Source organism: Eleutherodactylus coqui, chromosome 8 (assembly GCF_035609145.1).
Source record: "Eleutherodactylus coqui strain aEleCoq1 chromosome 8, aEleCoq1.hap1, whole genome shotgun sequence".
Lineage (NCBI taxonomy): Eukaryota > Metazoa > Chordata > Amphibia > Anura > Eleutherodactylidae > Eleutherodactylus > Eleutherodactylus coqui.
The window spans coordinates 132,345,693-132,368,240 of NC_089844.1; the positions used below are offsets into that span (position 1 = coordinate 132,345,693).

The following is a 22,548-nucleotide window of genomic DNA, read 5'->3' on the forward strand; positions in this document are numbered from 1 at the left end:
CCACCTTCTGTACATGCATAATCTGGATTCCTTATTACGGAAATGTTATCCCTTAGAAGTATTCCTTCTAGTAGAGAATACCTCTGCAATACGGTTCCATATAGAAGCACCGTATGACGGCACATGGAGTGCCAACAGTTCCCTAGTAGGTACTCCATGGCCCGCCACACAGGCTCCAAGCACAAGACCCTGCCGTGTACATCAGCCCTAAATCTTAACACCTCTCTGCTTATATACATATGTTCTAGATTTCCCTGCATTACCCTTTGTACCACTTTATTTTATAGAAATAATTATTTCATTTTTTCATCATTTTTATAGCGTTTTTATGTATTTGTTGGCAAAATGTTAAATATTCTCTGTACACAGGCGAATCTGTCCATAGACAAGTATATCTTCTTTCATTGCACACACATCCACCCTCTGTGTCCATTTTAACTTTCTAGTTCTTCCTTCTCCCATTGAAAATCCTGACCTGTCATTTGATAGAACATAGCATTAAAAGGTTTGTAAAACTTCCGCAGACGTTGGATGACATCCGGATCAATTTTTGGATGAGTTCGACCCTTGGACTTTCCCAGACACCTGGGAGCACCTGTATCTTCTGGCTTCTTCAAACATGGGAAACCTTTAGTCTTATTGAAGTAGAAATGCTTATCTGTAATAATCCGTTGGAGACCCAAAAAGTCTTGTACTTTGGCCAGTTCTTCTGCCGGGTTACTTATGAGACGTTCTCCGCTAACAAAAAGGATTTGGGAAAGAGGAAAGTACTGCATCCAACTTTCTAAATGCAGCGCGTAGATGCCTATTCGCAGTGCACTCCAAGAGGCATCGATCAGTCCTAGGGTCCTGTTTTTGAAGGCAAGGACCTCAAACGTTGGAATCTCTGGCTTTTTCGAGAGTGTTTGTGTGTAATCAGATATGGCACGGGTCACTGGGTTCCTGACCACCACGATGAGCTTGGTGTCTTTGGCCATTGAATGAATCCTTTGGGGAGCCTCATTAGTAACGAAGTAACTTGGTGTCTTCTCCATGGTTATTTGGCCTTCTACTGTCCTTGGCATCAGATCTCTACACAAAAAGAAGGAGAACCATATGTTAATAGATGACATTTTGTATAATGAAAGAGTAAAATACAAGCAGTTTGAGTCAATGGACTTATTTAATGATACTCTTCCTCTATAATGGCCATGGAGTGGGGTTAAAACCACCAGGCAATATTTTTGTAGAGCCTAAAGGAGAAAGAAGATCCTTTAGATGTTCCAATGTAGCATCCTGCTTCAATAATTTTTTATTGTCCCTAACGCTGTATTATACTTAGACATGGATACAGATTGCTTCAATACATTGCGAATAGAATTGCTCTTTAATGTATGAAGATCAAAGACCGGCATAATAAACCTGAAATAGCTGATGTGATTACAAGTCACTAAGCCAGTCAAGCATGCTGTGTGTCCTATAACTATGCAGAAAGCTGACATTTAAAACCAAAAATGTTTTCTTTTTCCCTGTAGGAGCAAATAGTTCTAAAAATGGAAAGATAGGTATGGAAATGAACGGCGCTTTGCATGCCTGCTTTTTCCAATATGAATACTGTTTTTTGATCTTTTGACCTATTCATTTCAATCGTAAGGGGGATAAAAGTGGATCCATTAAAAAACACATGCAAATTCCAAAAACTCAAATACGCACAAGACCTTACCCAACTTCCGCTCCTTCTTTTTGTCAGTTATGCCTTCGTTGTCTTTAGCTAGACATAGCTTTTTACTGAGCTATATGCATGACATAAGAGAGAAAAAGCTGGGGATTCGTGGCACTGTTCAATAGAAGGACCGAAACACTTTAATTGGACAGGCGACGCATTTTGGTGGAGAACTGGTTTGTTGTTCAGTCTACGATGACCCGAAGAAGGTGCAAGTCCTGCACCGAAACGTGTCACCTGTCCAATTAAAGTGTTAATCATCTACTGGTCAGTCTGTCGATCAGCAGCACAAATCCCCTGCTTTTCCTCTCTTCTGTAGGATCTACTACGGAGGCTATCTGTTCATCCATCCGGGAAGGCATCAGCAAGTGACATGTTCCCATATGTGACTCAGGTATTAATATTCCTGTTTTATATTGCTGGAGTTCACTATTCCTCTGCACCATGGAGGGTAGTGTGCTGTTTTTATAAAGTGCATGCCGAAGTTTCTCCCACATTTCTCCTCCTGGTGAACCAATCTGTACCACCTTGTGTCTCAAGCTCTGAACAAAACTTTCTTTATTCCCCCCCTCCCTAGCGCCATACTCCATAATTTGCATTAAGGTGCCCACACCACTTCAATAGCTGTCAGCCAAAAGAATTCCCCCAACTTCCCCATACACATGAATGTTTGGCTTGGGTGAATGTTCATGTGTTTAGGGAGTTAAGTCAAACCAAGCAGCTTATCAGAAGAACCTTTGGCTAATATATATAGCCTTAATTGGGTTTTATCAGAATCCCCTTTTATAGCCTATCCTTAGGACACTTGATAAAAGTCTGATCGGTTGAATCTCCTCACCAAGACCTACCACCAATCCCAAGGATAGGAGTCCTGTCCCCCCCCCCCCCCCTTCTTGTCACTGTGTGATGTCAGAATGAATGAAGCAGTGGCTGAGAATGCACGGCCACTGCTCCATTTATTTTCAATAGAGCTAACGGAAATACCCGAGCGCTTGCTTTTGTCTGTCTCCAGCAGTCCCATTGAAACTGAATGGAGCGGCACTGTACATGCATGACTATTGCTCCATTCAGTCTCCTCCTCACTGCAGGGGGGGAGGGGGGACAGGACCCTCATTCTTGAGATTGTGTCCAAGGGATAGATGATAATAGATGATAAAAAGTAATTCTGATACAACCCCTTTAAAGATGCACCAGATTTATCACAGTAGCTCAAGCTGAATGATAAATTTGGTCATCTTTAGACACTTTTTTCTAACTTGACACTACTTAATGGTTGGCTTATTTTGTAGCAAACTTTGGGTGCAATTTAATTCATATTGCTACAGGTTAAAGGGTGTTTCCATGACTGATCTATCATCATAGGTCATCAACAGTGGGAATTCCACCAACTCAGGATCTCCTCCAATTGACTGATTGAAGAAGCCATGGTGCTCATGTGAGCTCTGAGTACTGAGTACATGAGTACTGTGGCCTCTTCTCCGACATGTGATGTCACATTCATTGTTCATATGGCCTAAGAGCAGCTCAGTCCCATTCAAGTGAACGAGACTTAACTGCTATACCAGGCATAGCCACTATACAATATACAGTGCTGTGCCTGGTATGAACTAAAGCAGCTGCAGTGCTCACCAGACCTCTGCTGTCACTTCAATCAACTGATCAGCAGGGATCCCGACAGGTGGACCCCCACCCATCAATAATTGATGATCTATCCTAAGGATAGGTCCTCAATAGTTTCATCTTGGAAACCCCTTTAAGCCACACCCCCTATTCGGTAAGTCATTCTCTTTTGCTAAGCCAGGCTTAAAGGGTGTCTAAATAATTAATAGATGGGGTGCTAGACATGCCAGTTTTTGGGTGGAAATCGCTCCAGAAAATTGGTATATTTTGCCTAACAAATCCCCCCTAGTGTCTGCAGTCCCTATGTAAGTTAATATACAGTTAGATGAACTATGTAGGTCTGGAAGCTTTTACGTCTTGATGTCTGATGATAAATTGTATTGATAAGCACCATATAAAGCCTTCTGACAGTGGGGATAATTGTGTCTCGCCAATAGTACATACTACCCAAGTTCAATTTTCCTAAATTGTTCATTTTTTATAGCCACAAATGAGAAAAGTTATTTCTTTCGGAATTGAACCGACTACAATCCATTTGATTTCAAAAATAAAATTGCCGAGCGGCGACCATTGACTCCTCTAAATTGGTTTTACCCGCTAAACTGTGCAACACCCAGACTCCATTGAAAGGGAATCAAGAGAACTGTAAAATTGTCACATCAGTCGTCACATCTCAGCTTCCTGCGATCGCCACGTGAATAAAATCAAGTCTATTCAGATGACGAGATGGAGCCCAAATGGATCATTGTCTACGAGCGTCTTGCAAATAACCCATCCTTATCATCGAGCTCCTAATACTTCGGCAGATATTATGTTTGTGCCTCTGAAAGCATTTTTATATACACGTTCATAAAAGTCATATCCATTTATAGGCAGTTAGAGCCAAAGACACTGCCTGAGCAGTATATAAATGGTGTCCTGAGCAGAAGGTCAAATCAGGCAAGTTCTCATCATCAAGTTTTGCAGACTGCTTGAGTTTTTTAAATTTTATTTTACCTTTTCTGTTTGCATTAGCCTCCAACCTGCAGCTCATGTCTCCCAAATGTCTCATATTCAGCGGGACCATCCCAGATTTTGGGGGCTGTGCCACCATCCCAGGAAGCAGGAGTCATGTTCCTCGAGGGGTGGGCGGGAATGCCGTAAAGCAAAAAAACAAGGTATATGAAGGATGACCCGGCACAGAAATAAAACCCAAAAACTTTTTATTTCAGGCTTTCTTCATTGAATATTAACCCCTTTATGACGAGGCCCTTTTTTTTTCCATTTTCGTTTTTTCCTCCCCTCCTTAAAAAAATCATTACTCCTTTATTTATTCATCGACGTCACTATATAAGGGCTTGTTTTTTGCAGGACGAGTTTTATTTTTCAATGGTGGCATTTACTGTACCATATAATGTACTGAAAAACTTTTAAAAAATTCTAAGTGGAGTAAAATGAAAAAAAAAAACGCCATTTTGCCCTCTTTCAGTGCGTCTTGTTTCTACGGCGCACAAACTGAAACATAAACGACATAATAACTTTATTCTATGGGTCGGTACGATTACTACGATACCAAACTTGTATAGTTTTTCTTTTACTATACTACTCTTTTTTTTTTCAAAGATATTTAATTTTTAAAAATTATTTTCTGTGGTCATTTTGTGCGCGCAATAACGTTTTTATTTTTCCATCGACATAGTTCAGCTATGGCTCATTTTTTGCGGGATGTCCTGTTGTTTCCGTTTGTACTAATTCGGAATACATATGACTTTTTGATCGCTTTTTATTGCGTTTTTTCTGGGAGACAGGGTGACTTAAAAAGTGCATTTCTGGCATTCTTTATTTTTTTTTTGGACGACGTTCACCGTGTGGGGTAAATAACGTGCTACTTTGATAGATCGGACATTTAAGGACACGACGATACCAAATATGTATTTTTATTTTATTATTTAGACTTTTTAATTATAGATATGGCAAAAGGGGTGTGATTTAAACTTTTATTCCTTTTTTTTTTTTACATTTAAAAAAACTTTATTGCTTTTTTTTCACTTTACTTTAAAGTCCCCCTGGGGGACTGCAATATGTGATACTTGGATCGCTCCTGCAGTATGACGTAATGCTATAGCATTACGTCATACTGCATTTTGACAGGCAGCCTATCAAACCACCCCATGGGGATGTCTTGATAGGCAGTCTCTCAAGGCAGCCCTGGAGCCTTTCAGAAGGCCCCCAGCAGCCATGACACCTGCACGGCTCCCCTGATCTCACCGTGGGGGGGCATACAGGACCACCGAACAGCGTTCAGGGGGTTTAAATGTAGCTGTCAGAATTGACAGCAGCATTTAAAGGGTTAATAGCCGGGATCGGCCATTTGGCCAATCGCGACTATTGCCCGCGGGTGTCAGCTGTAGTAAACAGCTGATGCCCGTGCTGTATGAAGAGGCCCCGCGACCTCTCTGCATACATACCCCGACACTCCAGGACGTAAATGTACGTCCTGGAGCGAGAAAGGGTTAAAAACGGCTGCAGACTCAAGATATATTTGTTACATTAATGGTTACAAACAAACAGTTCTTACTCATGGTATGAACTAAACTAAAAAGCAGCTTAAATGTGCCCCTTATGCTTCTCCTGCCACTCAACCTGCGCTATTCTGGCTTGCTTCTTGCCAGACGTGTTGTCTTTTTCAATGGTACTATTTACTTAGAAAACTTTTAAAGGGCCACTCTTAAAAAAACTGTTTTTTTCCATGCCTGCCCCCCTCACATGATTGCCTGTCACACTGTAGAGGTCTTCCAGCCTATTCCAGCCGCTTTCCCGCAGTGCAGCCCACTATCTGCCACCATCTTCAGTCTGAGATTTTTTTACTTTTGCTTTCAATCAATCCCATGATGCAGCAGCACTGCATTAGCTAACGTTGTACCATTTTTGCCCACAGAGGGAACTGCTTAATTATAATTAGCTTCTATATTCATGTAAATAAACTATAGCCCATGATTATACAGTCAGGAGGATGAGCTGTGATCTCCTCTATTATAGCTGTGTGACCAGAGCTGTGTGATAATCATCAGTAACTGTGATGGGAATGACTGTGCCTTGCTGTGTAATAGCATTACATGGACTAAATGAATACATAACCCCAAGCAGATCTGAGCTGGTCAGAATAAGATCACATGAACATCTGAGGCAGAAAGAAAGAACTAACCAAGGTTAGTTGCTCATCAGGCAGGGGTTAAATGGTTTGTCTGGTTCTTCCTTCAATAGCACTTAGGATTCAGCACCGGAGCCCATTGTGGTCACTGTGTTTCTTGGGACAGATGATGTCAAAGGAAGTCAGGTGACCACTGCAGCAAATCAGAAGCTGCTGTGACATGTTACAGAACTCTTGGCATCATAGCACTCAGGATATAAGTGCCCATGCCAGGAGAACAAAGCAGCCTCTAGGTGGCTACAGCAGTCACCGGACTTCCCGTGATGTCAGCTATCTCAAAAAACACTGGGACCACAGTGGAGCTACAGTTCTGGATTTTAGCAGTAGCTGAGGGGTAAGTATAGCTCAGTTTGTTACTTTACTGCAGGGAGCGCAATTAAAGGGATGTTGACTGGTAACCAGACAATCCCTTTAAGACCCTGTGAAGATTGGACATACAGGGAGGTCACCTATAGATGGTACTGCTAAAAAAAAAACCTTTTCTTTCTTCTGGAGGAGAGCTAATTTGCATACATTTTCCCAGAGATCATTGCCCTAAAGACTCCCTACCAGCTGGATCTCCACAAGGAGAAGCAGTATTCTCCATGTGTCTAATGTAGTCATTTCCATTTCTATAAGCCCTTCCAGCCAATGACTGGGACAATGTAACACTGGGAACAACATCGACTGGAATGGTTAAATAACCTTGTCGCAATAAATCCATCCATGCAAATTTTAATATTCGCATTCTCAGTGCGAGGGAGGGAGGGAGGGGGTCTCCAAACGTCTGCTGTTGAATCAGTTACTTCAGTAACAGGCGGCGAGATATTTGATACAGCTCCAAGATGTCAAGCCATTTACTCAACTATGATTAAGAAAAAAGCGAGCGAGCACCTTGCGCCGCACCATATGTAATCTAATCTCTGACACTGGCACAGAGTCCTCTTACAGAGATTGCAGGGCTCTGCTTGCTTTAGCAGAATCCTCTATGTTCATCTGCACTTTGCTTAATAGGCTGAGCCTGACGGACAGGGCACAGATGGGATGTGCTAGGCCAGCGTTCGGGAAGAGTCACTTGAGCCGCATTTCTTCGCCGTGGCCAATGAGCTGCCTACGAGGTATAGGGTGATTGGGAAATTTTCTGTGTACATTTGGCCATGGGATAAGGTAGGACAGTGCTGTGTATGGATGATGGATGAGGTTTGGCAACGGCCCTTGCAGTAGCTTCAAAAACATCATTTCCAGTCCCCTTAGCATTGGCCATCGTAGAGAATAACAGCATTAAACCAAAACTTTCAAGTCACAGTGATTGATGAGGCCGAGCAACACGGCTGCTAAGCACATATCTGTAAATACAATCCCACCCTGCGTCTTATATTGGTAATGCTCCAAAGTGAACTGACTGCTGCATGGCTCGTCTTCCAGATGCAGGTTTGGAAAAAAAAAAAAAAGGCAAAGATAGGAAATAGCGCTTTGCAAAAATGTTCACACCCCTCCCATTTTAAAAAAAATGGTAAAAGATTTGTCTGGATAGCGAATGACATATACAAGTACAAGCTCCCAGTTCATTATTTATCATCGGGTTTTACAAAAAATCCAATGATAAATTTAAAGTCCTGCTTGCGTAAATATTCAACCCTTGATCAGTGTAAGCTTTAAACTGAATGGCTATTTTATTAGAGCCCTCGCCCTTTCATGATTGGCGCTTCCCTGTATGGCAATAAGAGCTGTGAGTGCAGCATAAAATCACATAAGTTTTCCGTGGATCAGCGTGATTCCACATTAGATGGGAAAATCCAGCAATCTGAGTGACTTCCAACAAGGCCTGGTCATCGGTGTGAGACTAGCTGGGCCGGGATGTCACTGCCGACCTTCTGGTGTTTTCTCATACAGCAGTGTGGAGAGTATATAGAGAATGGCATGATTGAGGAAAAACATTCAGTAAAAGGGGGTCCTGTGGACATAAGCAACTTGCCATCGAAAGGGGTCAGAGGAGGATGTCAAGACTCGTTCTGATAAAGGGAACCTGTCACGTCCCCACTGCACTATAAACTAAGTTATGTGCTTTTAGGAGGTGACAGGGAGCTGGGTGATATATTTTTTAGACTCGCCTGCGATTCAGTGACATCACCCTGTGAAGATCGCACGGCGCAGGAAGATCTAACTCTTATCAGAGTCCCGTGCACACGCTCTCTCATAGGCTTGAATAGGAGGGTATGCAAACGGAACCCTGAAAAGAGTCAGATTTGCTTGCTGCATGCTGACTTTACTGGGTGTCAACGCTGGACTGCGGGACAGAATAAAAAATATATCATCTGACTCCCCATCATCTCCCCTAACAGCACCATAAGCTTACATTTACACAGGCGAGTGCCATATCCATCTCGGACTTGCAAACTCATGATTTGTATGCAAATGTAATGCATTCTGGGAAGATGGAAACTCAATGAAAACTGTCCGACCCGCAGCCCATCTGCAATTGACATTGCGAATAGGCTGTGGTTATCCGCATCCTCGCCTAGCGAAGGTGTGAGGAAGACAAATATTTGTTTTTATAGCATTGTTTACATTTTTTGTTATTATTTACGTTACAAACTTCCACTAATGTTACTAATAGTTCTAAATGTAACTAATCAGAAACCATTATTTGTATCATTACAAGGAATGATGTAACATTTCCATTATGAAGCACGCATCAGATGGAAACTATCGGACACCTCGAAGAGTGCAAGCGGCAGCTCCATGTTCTGATTAATGCAAAAATATGAGTATCAAATGCGACAGCAGAATTGAGTGTGATTATTCTAGAAACAGTGTGAAAGCTAAATGGCATTGCTTGGATAATTCCAGGCCCTATAACTGACAAGAAGAAGGATTAGACAGATTATAAATAGCAGAGAAATGAAAACAATTAGAAAGAGGGAACGGCAGGCAAGTTAAAATAACCGTGTGCCGCCACTGAAAAAGCCTTTTTGTCAATCACATTTAGAGTGGAAATATAATGAAAGAATAGATTTCCCCGAAGGATGTTCCACTGGATTGGGCATGGAGGAGAGCAGCATGTGATAGAACTGCAGGTTTATATCACAGACGGAACCAAAGGGAAGGGAGGATTGCAGTAATGAAGCCAGTTGACAGCTTGTCTGGAGCACGGTTTTTATAAGCATGGGGAATAATCAGAAACCTGCGGTCGCTGCTGTCAGTCATCGAGGAGGGACGTATAGATGGAGGCTCAGGGATGCCTGTGAATTTAAAAATAGTTATATGACAGTGGATTTAGTAGAGATGAGTGCACAGTGACAGACAGCCCGTGTCAGGGGAGATTACCAGATACCGCTAGGAAATAGCAAGAATATCTTTATCCATTGGGCGCCAATATCCAGTTGCATAGACCTAAGATCCGGGGCTCCAGTGTGAAATCAGGACTGGGAGGTAGACCATTGGGTCCTCTCATGCACCAGGGCCCCAAATAAATAAGTAACAAGGGTAAGTATACAAGAGTATTATATGTTTAGGTTTGGTCTGATGGGAAAAGAGGAGAAGTGCCGAGCGGGAAGAGGAGATAGGAAGAGGATGTTGAGCAGAGCGTGGTGGAAGATGAAAGGGATTCTCGCCTAGTTTGTGCTGCAGTGTAGCGGTTAACATCCTACAGACAGTACCCTCCAGGAAAAGGAATATGAGTATTTGGGAAGGGTCAGGATGCCTGAAAGGCAGAAGGCCAATGTTCCCCCGTTCCTGCCCCTTTGACTATCATGAACCCATTCTGACGGACTTTTAAGTCAGTTAACTCCCAATTATCCGGGTAAGGACTTTGTTTGATAAACTGTCTATATGGATCCTTGAACTATTACGAGTTACCCCATATTACTGGGTCACATGTTGCATAATTCCTGTTCTATGGTTAGTAAAGCTGTTGTTCTCTCGACCACCAACTGACCCTACTGTACTTCAAAACCCGGTCCTCGCCTGGACATATGTGGCCAGAACAGGGCGACGAGTCCTTAATGTTACAGCCACCAGAATACAAAGAGAAACGGACTATGACCTTGACCTGGCTCTTCCTGCCATGAATCAGGCTAGTCTTATGCCCACACGGCTAACACCTACCCAGACGATCAGGAGAGCACAGAACCCATTGTGGTCCCTTGCAAATGTACTGTAACATTGTGGGTTGTTTGAGGTTCCTGAGAAAAAAAAAAGAAATCCTTATGGCATTCTCTCACATAGTCATTATTACATGTAGCATGCTAGCATTGTCTGTGAACAGTGAGTGCATACGGTTACACATATGCAGGAGATCACTGAGGGCTATTCTAGTGCTCCATTTCCATTAAAGGACAATACAGTAATAGTCAATATGGCTATAAAAGAATTTTTCTATTGCGCCACTTATAATAAATGAGGGTGTCCAGAAGGATAACGTACTTCACTTGGGAAGGAGGGGTGGGGGGGGGGGGGGGTAAGACAACAACCAATTCCCCTCCCCAAGCCCAGGTCAGCCAAACGTAGCAGAAGAAGATGCTTGTAGGCATTCTTCATCCAAATAATTTATTATTCATAGTATAGGCATTACATACACACAGATAAATCTACTAGCAACGCATTTTGAGGTGCTCTGAACCCCTTTCTCAAGCCTAATAGTAATACGGAACTTACTCTCTAATATACTGCGGCATTCTCGGCGGGTCAGTCACCTTCAACTGCCGTCACGGGACAATAGAACGCTATACCCCATGACGTCAGTAGAATGCGTTCTGTATGACAAGAGTGTCAGGCTCCAGACCAGATGAGTCCTTACCTTACTTCTGATATTCTACACAATTCCTGAAGATTAATATTAATATTTTATAATAATATATCTCTTATTGCTATACTGATATTACTATATCTATATTTATATATCTCCTTTGTGGAGCGCGGACACAACATTTTATATATATCTTTCTATTTCCATTAAAGGTGGTGTCCCACCAAAATAAGTTATCCCTTGTCCCCAGGAAAGAAGATTTCTACCAAATCAGTGGGGTCCAACCGCTTGACCCCCACTGATCACAAGAGTAGGGGTCCCAATAGTGAATATAGGGGCAGTCAAGTTCAAGGGCTTGACTATCTCCAACAGTCCTACTGAATTGAATGCAGTGGTGATGCACATTAGTGACTGTCACTCCATTCATTTAGGGATCGTTGCAATCCCCATTCTCGTGATGAGCCGACATCCGAGCAGTCGCACCTCTACTGATCAACCAGTTATCTCCTTTCCTGTGGATAGGGGATAACTTATTTTCTTTAATTTTTTTTTCTTTCTCAAGCCTAATAGTAATACAGATGGGACAACCCCTCTAAGGAATTTTAGGCAATGTGATGATATTACACTGCAGGGTCAATTTTTTTCATCTGCCATTCATCATGGTTACCGACAGTACAGACAGTAAAGTAAAGAGTCAGAAAATTGAAGAAAATAATTATATACTTTAGGATCTGCTTGTGGTGTATAGCCATGGAAGCTAAAAGCTTTGCAAAAGGAGCTGTATACACAAAATGGTAGCATATCTCCATTGATTATGCATTAAAATAATGAAGGTGGACATATACAGTGAAACCTCTCCAAAAGACCAGCTCTTTGTGAAGACCATCCCCTCTGCAATTTCATTGTACTTTAAAGTACTCTATGCATGCTTCCTGGGATTTAAATGAAGGACCTGCAAGAGTTGCTCCAACATCTTCCATACACATGAGTTCAGTTTGCCCCATCATCAGCATCTTCAATTACTATTAAAAATCTTATGGTCATTCTTAATAGTGTTTTCCAGGCATTTACTATGGATGACTTAAGTCAGTGCAGCTGATCCAGACATCCGCATTGAGCTCGGAGCCAGAAGTGTAGTAGAAGGCTTTGTTGCCATTGATTTCAATGGAAGCAAAGCTTTCTATTACAGTTTCATCTGACCTCAATGTAGACTTCCAGCTTGGCTGCACTGAAAGCAGACCGGAGGATGAGATGATCAGTGGAGGTCCCGAGTGGCAGACCCCCGCCAATCAACTATTGATGACTTATCCTTGAAAACCCCCTTAAGGGCCTTTTATACAGAGCGATGATTGGATAAGAACATTTATAGGAACGTTGATTTGCCCGATCATTGGGCCATGTAATGGTACAACTGATCACCTGATGAATAAGCAAACTCTAGTTGATCAGCGCTCGTTACATGGCTCTGCGTAAAAGACCACAGAATTTCCATACTCTTAGGTAGAGATGAATGAACTGAACCTTTTGAACTCGAATTCGAGTCGAACTTTGCTAAAAATTTGGTTCAGCAAAAACCCGAGCCTCAGCCAGTTTGTTTCTGCCAACCCAAATGTAAGTTCAAATAACCCCTAAAATAAGTACTAAACATTGCCTTACAACACTGGAATCCTAGGTTGTAATTTGACTGAGAACAATATCTGCATGGAGTTTTTCAAAGTCCATGAAAATGCTATCTTTGTTAAGATTTAAAACCTAGTACCCTAGCAGTGTTAACCACTGAACCATAACCACTGAAGAAGGACCACCACTTTTGTTGCAGGGCTCTTAGAAGGTGCTCAGTTCTTGTTTTAGAGGCTTTTATGACGAAATTTGTCAAACCGACCAAACTGAACTTATTAAAAGTTTGGGTTGGACTGGTCCACCAATATTTGCTTCAATGGAACCAAAGTTTGACCTAATAATGCGCCTCTACAATAATATGACTCAATCCAGCAGGAGAAAACTCTATTTGGAGTTAACCTTGGAACAATCACTTATTACTAGGGTTTATTTCTTATGGATGATTCACAAATAACCTATTTGATTTTATTGATGATACATCCTGTGTGTACAATGATAACAACAAAGATGATGGAGGTAAATATGGATGTACACATGCTCTATATAGTTGGAGGGTGGATACCACAATTAAGCCCTTAATAGTGGACCCAAGGATACCCAGTCCAACCCAATTTCATGGCCATAGGCATTTTGGTAGAGCTTCAATATTCATGACGGTCAATAGATCGGAATAGGCAAAAGTTGATGATGGATTTGCTCCAAACAGAAAAAAAAAACTTGGACGTCAAGGCCAAGGTTGACTTAATAGCTCTCCCTCTACATTAGCGCAATGTGTAATGTGATTGAATTTCCATCTGTTACGGCACACTGTGATAAGATAGACACAGCCACCATGTATTTGATGACGGACCAAAATAGTCACTCTGCCAAACCCATGCGAAAATAAAACAGATTGGAATTAGACCACACATGCTGTTCTTCTAGCCGCCGCGGTAAGACTGTGCTTCTGCTCACACTCATTAAAATGTTTGAAATATCATGAAACAGACGACTTTGTTCTTTGAGGTTTTCCAGATGTTTATTTTTTCCCCTTCATTGTCCATCATACAAAGTGTTCGGAATACTTCAAACTGGGAGAATCTAAACAGCCTCCTCCAGGCTGCGTCTTGCCGAGCCAAAATAAGTCACCTCAATCCCTTTTGAAAGGAAATGTTTGGATGGTTGGGAGTCGAATACAATATAACCAGGTCCATTTGCGGCATGTGAGAAGGTTTTTATTCGCCAACGACTTCTGTGGATTATATAAATCCAGATTATACTGTTTATTTGAGGAATCACAGCTGTCATTTATCTGTGTGTAGCCAGAGCACTTGTTAATTTGATAAGATTTTCCCGCCCTTGAGTAGATTATCCTCTAAAAACAGATCCATTTTCAGGAGAGCGTGTATGGCGCTGCAAACTGAGTTCCTTTGGTGTGAAATGAATGGGTTTGAAGTACTTTATATAGTCTTAAATCAACATTAACATAATTATACGGTTTTATTTGTGTGTGTGCCGCTATGATTGTCTAATGTAAAAGGTAATCCAGGCACAAAGGACAAGAATTCATAAACTAATCTGGCTGTAAAACACAGTACTTAGTGCTACAGAAAATGCATCCAGTATTCAAGGCTCTGGAAGCTTATTTTCTAATTCCCTATAGACAGAGTGGAGAGCTACAAAGAGTGTCTCTCGCTTTGGAGGTCCCAGCCTGTCCGTACTTTACATTGATTTTAATTATAACTGTGTAATGCTTTATTTTTACTGTGGTGGCGCTGCAGGAAAATTGAACACTTTCTGCTGGGTAACTGCATGGATTGCTGCTGATCTCTTAAAGGTATATTCAGGGACATTTGTAGCAAAATGGAAAAAGATATGTTCACCTTCTTTGCTTTTTTGTTACTCTTGTTCTGCTGGATTTCTTTACTACTGGGTGCAGGGAGAGGACAATGATGTCACCATCACCAGGGGCATGTGACCTCTAGAGCCAATCAGTAGCTGTCTTCAGTTGGCGATTAGTTGCAGTGGTCACATGAGTGTCGGGATGTCTTATCTCTGTACCTACGAGTACATTTTAAGAGGGAGTAAAACAAAATTAACGGGGAGTGGAGAAGGTACTGTAAGTATGTCTTCTTTCATTTTAGTACTGCAGGCTGCGTCAGTTTTGAAAAAAGAAATGGTTTCCCAGAAAATCGCCTAAAGGTTCCAACAATAGAACACGCCTCAATCAAGTTATCGTCAGTGCACCAGTCTAGCAAAAGAGGATGGTGCAAAGTTGTTAACCCCTTTAAAGGAGTATACCAACAATTGACTTGTATCACTTATCTACAGCTTAGGTGATCAAAATCAGCTCAGTAGGGGTCTCATCTCTGGGTCACTCACCGATTTCCCAGAACGTGGTTCTTCTCTCCTCCTCACTTAAGCTTGAATATAGTGGTGGCCAATCCCATGCATTGCCATTCCATTCATTTCAATAAACAAGGAAGAAGAAAACTTTCTTTCAGAGGGGTGAATGTGGCGCAACATTCAGACGTGGTATAAACTAACTAAACTAATGGAACTGCTGGAGATAGCCAAGTGCAAGCTTATCCTCACTGTGGTGATTGCAGTGAGGAGACAAGGGGAACAAGGTATCTCCATTATTGGAATAGGTGAGCATCCCAGGAGTAAAGGCATCACTGATTAGACTTTAATTGCCTAGCTGTGGATAGGTGATCAAAGTCAGTTGTGGAAATAACCCTCTGAACTATTTAGTGATGAGCAAACCAAAACAGTCTAACGCAATTTGGGGTCAAATGTTGCATGAACCTGAACCTTTAGCGATCAGTTTCAGCCAAACCCACTAAAGCTGTGTCTTCTCCCCCTCCTGTGAGGATGGAGGAAGAGGAGGAAGAAGATGGAGAAGTATGGTGGTTGGGTGGTTAAAATTGTTGACTTGCGGCACTGAGGACCTAGGTTCAAATCTGACCAAGGACAACCTTGGTATGTTTGTATGCTTTCCCTGTGTTTGTGTGGGTTTACTCCTCATAATAACAAACTCTCTGCCTGAGGACGTGGTGATTGCAAAATCGATAGAGGCATTTAAGAGGGGACTCAATGTGTTTCTAGAGTGCTATGATATTACAGGATATAGCCATTAAATAACCAGTGGGGTTGTTGATCCGGGTCTTGGAGTCAGGTAGGACCTTTCAAAACATTGATCCAGGGATTATTCTGACTGACTTTATGGAGTCGGGAAAGAATGTTTACCCCACATGGGTTAAATTGGCTTCTGCCTCATTGGGTTTTTCTGCCTTCCTCTGGATCAACAAGGAGGGGGGGGGGGGGGTGGAAACAGGCTGAACTAGATGGACATTATCTCCTTTTGGCCTAACATACTATGTATCTCTATTGAAGAGGAGGAGAACTTTTATGGATCTTAGACAGTGTTATCCACCACTTTTAGGGATTTTGATGAAGTTCCAGTTCAGTTTGAACTCATTTGGTCTGAATCAAACATTTTTTCCAAATTCAGGGAACCGCCTGAACCGAACTTTTAAGAAGTTCACTCCTCATTAAATTTGATTGCTTTGATTCAATCATACTTAACTGTCAAAGTCTTCTCAAAAGACAAAGTGTGGTATTCCGGACCACTGGAAAAAGCTGATGGTACCATCCTTGGGATTACTTAATGTCTTCCTATGGATGTAAGTACTATAATGCAATAGTCCCACTCCTGGAATCATCATCTAGCCATAATATTGTGGTTAGAAGTATGGCACACATACAGTCATACGTGGTCACAGTGTCACATGCCTTAATCATTCAGCGTACCATACCCGTAGTGTACATCTATGGCAGAACTGTCACTAGTTTTGAAATGCATTAGTGGGTGTAAAACCTTTATATACTATGCTGATTGTACTGTAACCTCCTCCTCCATCAGCTCTGTCAAGTTGTCAATCTTCAGTCAACTTTGATTTCTTTGTAGAATACAACAGGTTACTATGTTAAGCGTTGAGATGAACGGTGCAGTCACTCATTCCTTGCAAATCCCATCTTCACAATTATCACATGCCATATTTGTACTATATGAATCACTACTGCAAGGTAAATGACGTGATCCTACTTTGTAATCTTTATGATGTACTTTACGCCAAAAATTTTAAAAAAAGGTTGTGTATGGTATTACAGCTCAGTCATATTCACTTCAATAGATCCCATGGACCGATGTGGTGCATTTCCTGGAAGAAAGCAGCCATGTTTTTCTAATCTGCTACAACTCTTGTAAAGCTTAGTTCTAGGCTTTAAAAGGATTGCATCATTGCTGTCATTCAATAGCTGAGAGCTGCCTCTGATTGGTCCCTGCGCTCAGCCAATAAGAGGCAGCACTCACTCACCCATTCTTGAATTTATGAATGGGTGAGTGAGAGCTGCCTCTGATTGGCTAAGGGCTGTGACTAATCAGAGGCAGCCCATTCAGCAGGCGGGGATTTAAAATCCCCGCCTGCTGAATACTATAGAAAGCAGTTCAGGAGAACTGCCGGCCGGATGCGGCTGAACTCCGGCTGCAGCAAAAAGGTGAGAATACATTTTTTTTTTAATTTTTAAGGATGCTTTTCAGGGAAGGGCTTATATTTTAAGCCCTTCCCCGAAAATTCATACAGCGCTTGCCGGCAGCCCATTGCTTTCAATGGAGCCAGCTGTATTGCTGTTACAGCTGTGGCAGAGGAGAACGATCTTTAGTATATGTTCTCAATGGGGTCGGTGCTGCTGCCGCCGGCCCCATTGAGCACATATATAGAACACCGATTTGCGCAGAACGAATCGTTGTGTCCTATAATTTATCGCACATCCGCATAAAAAGCGGACATGTGATCGATCCCATTGGGATGCATTGGGTCTATATATCTGCAGATCGGAAGCGCGTCTGCAAATCGGACCAAAAAACGTCCGTGTGACCGCGGCCTAAAGGTGATTATTACAAAACAAAGGAAGACCATACAAACTCCATACAGATGTTGTCCTTGGTAAGATTTGAACCCAGGGCTACAATGCAACAGTGTTAACCACCAAACCACAGAAGGACCACCTCTGATACTATGCACCAATTTTTCATGGGTATCGGTAAAGTTTCGGTTTGGTTCAAATTAATTAGGTCCGACCCAAAATTTTTGTCGAAACCAGCCAAACTGAAATTTTCAAAAAGTTTGTTCCACATTACTCCTTAGAGAAGTTATCCTTGGCTGAATTCAAACCCAAGACCCCAGCACTGCTTGCGAGCAGGTTATGGTAAATTACCTTAGCTTCTTATAGTACAGGTAGAAGAAATGGGTGAATTATTTTCTAAAATTCTTCTTTTTCAAAATTCCAGGTTACAAAATGTTTTTGCAGAATCTTTTCAATTTCCCAGGATCCTCTAGTAGCTTTCCTCATTTTCTATTTGCATTAAGCGGCATTTCTGATACTAATTCCGTTTTGTACTTGCCATCAAAGCATTATATCTTTATGCTACAGAATAGCTGCAAGAAATTTGTTCTCATCCAAGATTTGGAACTGGTTTGTGCCCTTTGCTTTGATAGCAAAGGATCAAACTAAGGTCAATGTCTAAAATGCTAGGACAATTTTATTCAACAGCCAGATGAACAAGAAGAGCGGATGTTGGGCGATTTTCTGCTTTGTATTTTAATGTAGCTCTTGGACGTTTTCCACTGAAATGGCAGCTTATCGGCTCAAACAGTCAGAGGATTTCCAGCACGCTATCTCGCTTCTATCCATCAGAGTGGGTTTTATGAAAAGCATGTATGTGTGTAAGTCGTACATGCTGCCTATTAGAATTTCTAGGGGTAGACACATAGGAACCATTCAGCCATCCTGGCTCATCTCCAGTGATATCCCAAGACGAACACTACACATACCAACTAGAGATGAGCGAACGTACTCGGATAAGCACTACTCGTCCGAGTAATGTGCCTTATCCGAGTACCGCTGTACTCGTGCTGAAAGATTTGGGACGCTCCGCTGCTGACAGGTGAGTCGCAGCGGGGAGCGGGGCAGAGCGGGCGGGAGAGAAGGAGAGAAAGATCTCCCCTCCGTTCCTCCCCGCTCTCCCCTGCAGCTCCCCGCTCCGCAGCGCGTCCCGAATCTTTGAGCATGAGCACAGCGGTACTCGGATAAGGCACATTACTCGGACGAGTAGTGCTTATCCGAGTACGTTCGCTCATCTCTAATACCAACCATACTAAGCATTCCATAAGTTTATTTCTCCGTCTGCACAGCTGTATGAGAGTTTGTCTTTTGCAGAACGAGATGTATTTACGCAATTTATACAATTTTTTGTATCATATAATGTTTTTGAAAAGTTTTTAAAAATTTCTATGTTGGGTTAAATGATAGCGAAGTTTAATAAATATGCCCTTTTTGGGGCATGTTGTTTCTACAGCTCCATATTCTGTGGATTAGTACGATTACAGCAATATCAAATTTATATATATTTTTATGTATTACTAGTACTACTTAAAAACATTAAATAAAGTGCTTTAAAAAAATCCTTTTTGTTACTACCATATAGCCTGACCTCCATAATTTTTTTTTTTATTTTTCTGTCAATGGGTCGGTGTGAGGGCTTCTGTTTTTGCAGGGCAAGCTATATTTCTATTGGTACAATTTTGGGGTAGAAGCAACTTTTTGATCACTGCTTTTTCGAATTTTTCCTGGAGATGGAGGAGCAAAAATTACAATATTGGCATTGTGAATTTTTTTGGCCAGTTTGCATTGTGCAGAAAAAAATAGTGCAATATTTTAATGGATTGGAATGGTATGGACGCAGTGATATCATATTTTTTTGTATTGACCTTTTAACTTATTATTACTATCTTTCTTTTTTGATGCCCATTGGAGGCTTGAAATTGGGATAATTTGCATGTAGAATATACTGCAATACTTCTGTATTGCAGTATATTGTACTTTTAATGACAGGCTTAATAGACTGAAAACTATGACAAATTGGGGAGCCTTTAACCCTTTCCAATCCACTGTCTGACCTCTGAAGACATTATGATTTAAGGCTGTACAGCTCTGATGTTGGAAGACGTCCGTCGGGGTTCTCTTACTGTATATTTCCAGCCTCTCTGCTGTTGGAGCCTATCCAACATGTCACCTCATGCAGCACTGGCTTTAGCCAGCATGTAGCACCATTGTATAATAGCAGAAAAAGAGTAAGCCCCCTAGGAAAACCAGGATACAAATTGGATTGGAAAGGGTTAATAGTCCCCAGGCTGCTATGGTAGGCCAAAGGCACCCCATGGTCTTGTTACAAGGGGGCCATTTGGGGAACAGAATGAGTCCTAACTAGAAATGAGCAAGCACCCAAATTCTCGGGTCCTCGTTATTCGAGTCGAGCTTTTCGTAAAATTCGAGTGCTCTACTCGAGTTACAAACCCCATTGACTACAATGGGAGACTCGAGCATTTTTGTATGTGGGCTGCCGAGCTTTTTTTGTTCTTTTTTGGTTTGTGTGTTTCTCTCTCTCTCTCTCTCCCCCTGCCTGCCAGCCCCAAAATTTGCCGTTGACACGCGTGCTGCATCGCGGTGGGGAGGGGCCAAAACTGGCACGTCACAGCGGGGAGGGGCAAAAAACTGGGGCGGGGTCGAGCACCATGTGATGCTCGCCCGAGTAGCAAGTACTATCGAGTATGCTAATACTCGAACGAGCATCAAGCTCGGAAGAGTACGTTCACTCAACTCTAGTCCCAACCCACTGTCAATCCATTACAAATGCTGCGGTCAGCATAGCATCTAAAGTAATACCTCTAATCCCAGCTACTGCAGCTGGTGTCACCACAAGCTGATTTCCTATTCCAGACTTGGTTTCCCTCCATGTAAGAGGAAAATGCAATAGTGATTGTTTTTTTATACGCAGGTAAATTGGGCTTCATAATAGGAAAAATCCTCTGTAAAACAGTAGCAAAATTAATTTTCAAAGTTTTGCTCATCTCTCGCGCTCTGCCATGCTTCATTTACTTTCTAGCTAGAACAATCCATTTTAATACCAAAGACATGTACTCGAGGGCCTCCAATGAGACCCCCAAAGAGCAAGGAGTATGAGGAGTTTATACAACTCGGTTTCTCCTTTAATCACTTCCTGTTACCGTCATTTTTTATTGCTTTTTTTAATCCTCGCCTTCCAAGAGCTATTCCTTCTTAAAGTGTCCCCTACTATATCTGCATGAGTGCTTCTTTGTAAGACAAACTGCATTTTTAATTGATACAATTTAATAAACTATATAATGCATTGAAAAACTTTACTCAAAAAAGGCTTTTTTTCCATTCCATCCCAGCAAAACCTTTTTTTTTGTTTTTAGGGCATTCACTGAGCAGTAAATATGACGTTTTATTTTATTTTGTACTAGCTTACCCGTCGCGCGTTGCTGCGAAGACAGACAGACATACATTCATTCGTTTTTATATATCTAGATAACAACCAATCACAGCGCAGCTTTCATGTTACCTCAGTGGTATAATATATAACAACCAATCACAGCGCAGCTTTCATGTTACCTTAGCAGTATAAAATATAACAACCAATCACAGCGCAACTTTTATTCTGCCTCAGCAATATAAAAAATAGCAACCAATCACAGCGCAGCTTTCATGTTACCTCAGTGGTATAATATATAACAACGAATCGCAGCACAGCTTTCATGCAACCTCAGTAGTATAAGAAGTAGCCACCAATCACAGCACAGCTTTCATGTTACCTCAGCAGTATAAGAAATAGCCACCAATCACAGCACAGCTTTCATCTTACCTCAGCATTCTCAATATCCAGCAATTGTCTTGCGAAACGTTCGGCGGATGCATCATTTTCTGGTTGAACACTCATCCCGTTGGTCGTAATGCCTTTTGCTTTCGTGCTTGAGATGGAAATCAAACGATCTTTGTCTGGGGGGCATAACTGTCGGCGATGCTCGCACGCGCGGCACCTATTGTAGGATAGTTGTACTATGCCTATAATCTTCCCAGGAGTGTACTCAGCAACTTCCCAAAGTCTCATGGCAATTGGATGAATGGTGTAGTAGCGCATAAAGGACAGACAGACAGACATACATTCATTTATATATATCAGGAAGTGAGAGAATTAGATTCCGTACGTAAAATTTGGACGCTAATTGTTTTGCGCTTAGAATTGAATAATCGAGTTGGGACCCATTAGCATTTCCTATTTATGACATAATCAATGCCCGTGCCAAATTTCAAGTTTCTATGTGAGAAAATTACATTCCGTACGTAAAATTTGGGCGCTAAGTCTTTGGCGCATAGAATTGAATAATGGAGTTGGGACCCATTAGCGTTTCCTATTTATGACATATTGAATGCCCGTGCAAATTTCAAGTTTCTATGTGAGAAAATTACATTCCGTACGTAAAATTTGGACGCTAATTCTTTGGCGCATAGAATTGAATAATCGAGTTGGGACCTGTTAGCTTTTCCTATTTATGACATAATCAATGCTTGTGCCAAATTTCATGTTTCTACAACATCGGGAAGTGAGAGAATTAGTGGCAATGATGGAAATCGAACGATCTACGTGGGGAGGGCATAACTGTCGACGACGCACGCACGCGCGCCATTTATCATAGCATAAATGTAATATGCCTATAATCTTCCCAGGAGTGTACTCAACAACTTCCCAAAGTTTCATGGCGATCGGATGAATGGTGTAGTAGCGCA

General features: G+C 41.8%; 1 protein-coding gene across 1 annotated transcript in view; it reads right to left on the reverse strand.

Annotated features, from left to right (window-relative positions):
• Positions 1 to 324: 324 nt before the first annotated feature.
• LOC136576826 (uncharacterized) overlaps positions 325 to 22,548 on the reverse strand; it is a 228,468-nt gene continuing 206,244 nt past the window's right edge. The window contains exon 2 of the mRNA XM_066576408.1: positions 325 to 1,071. Coding sequence (XP_066432505.1) covers positions 435 to 1,071 — 637 coding nt within the window. The 3' untranslated portion in view covers positions 325 to 434. The remainder of the gene's footprint in view (positions 1,072 to 22,548) is intronic.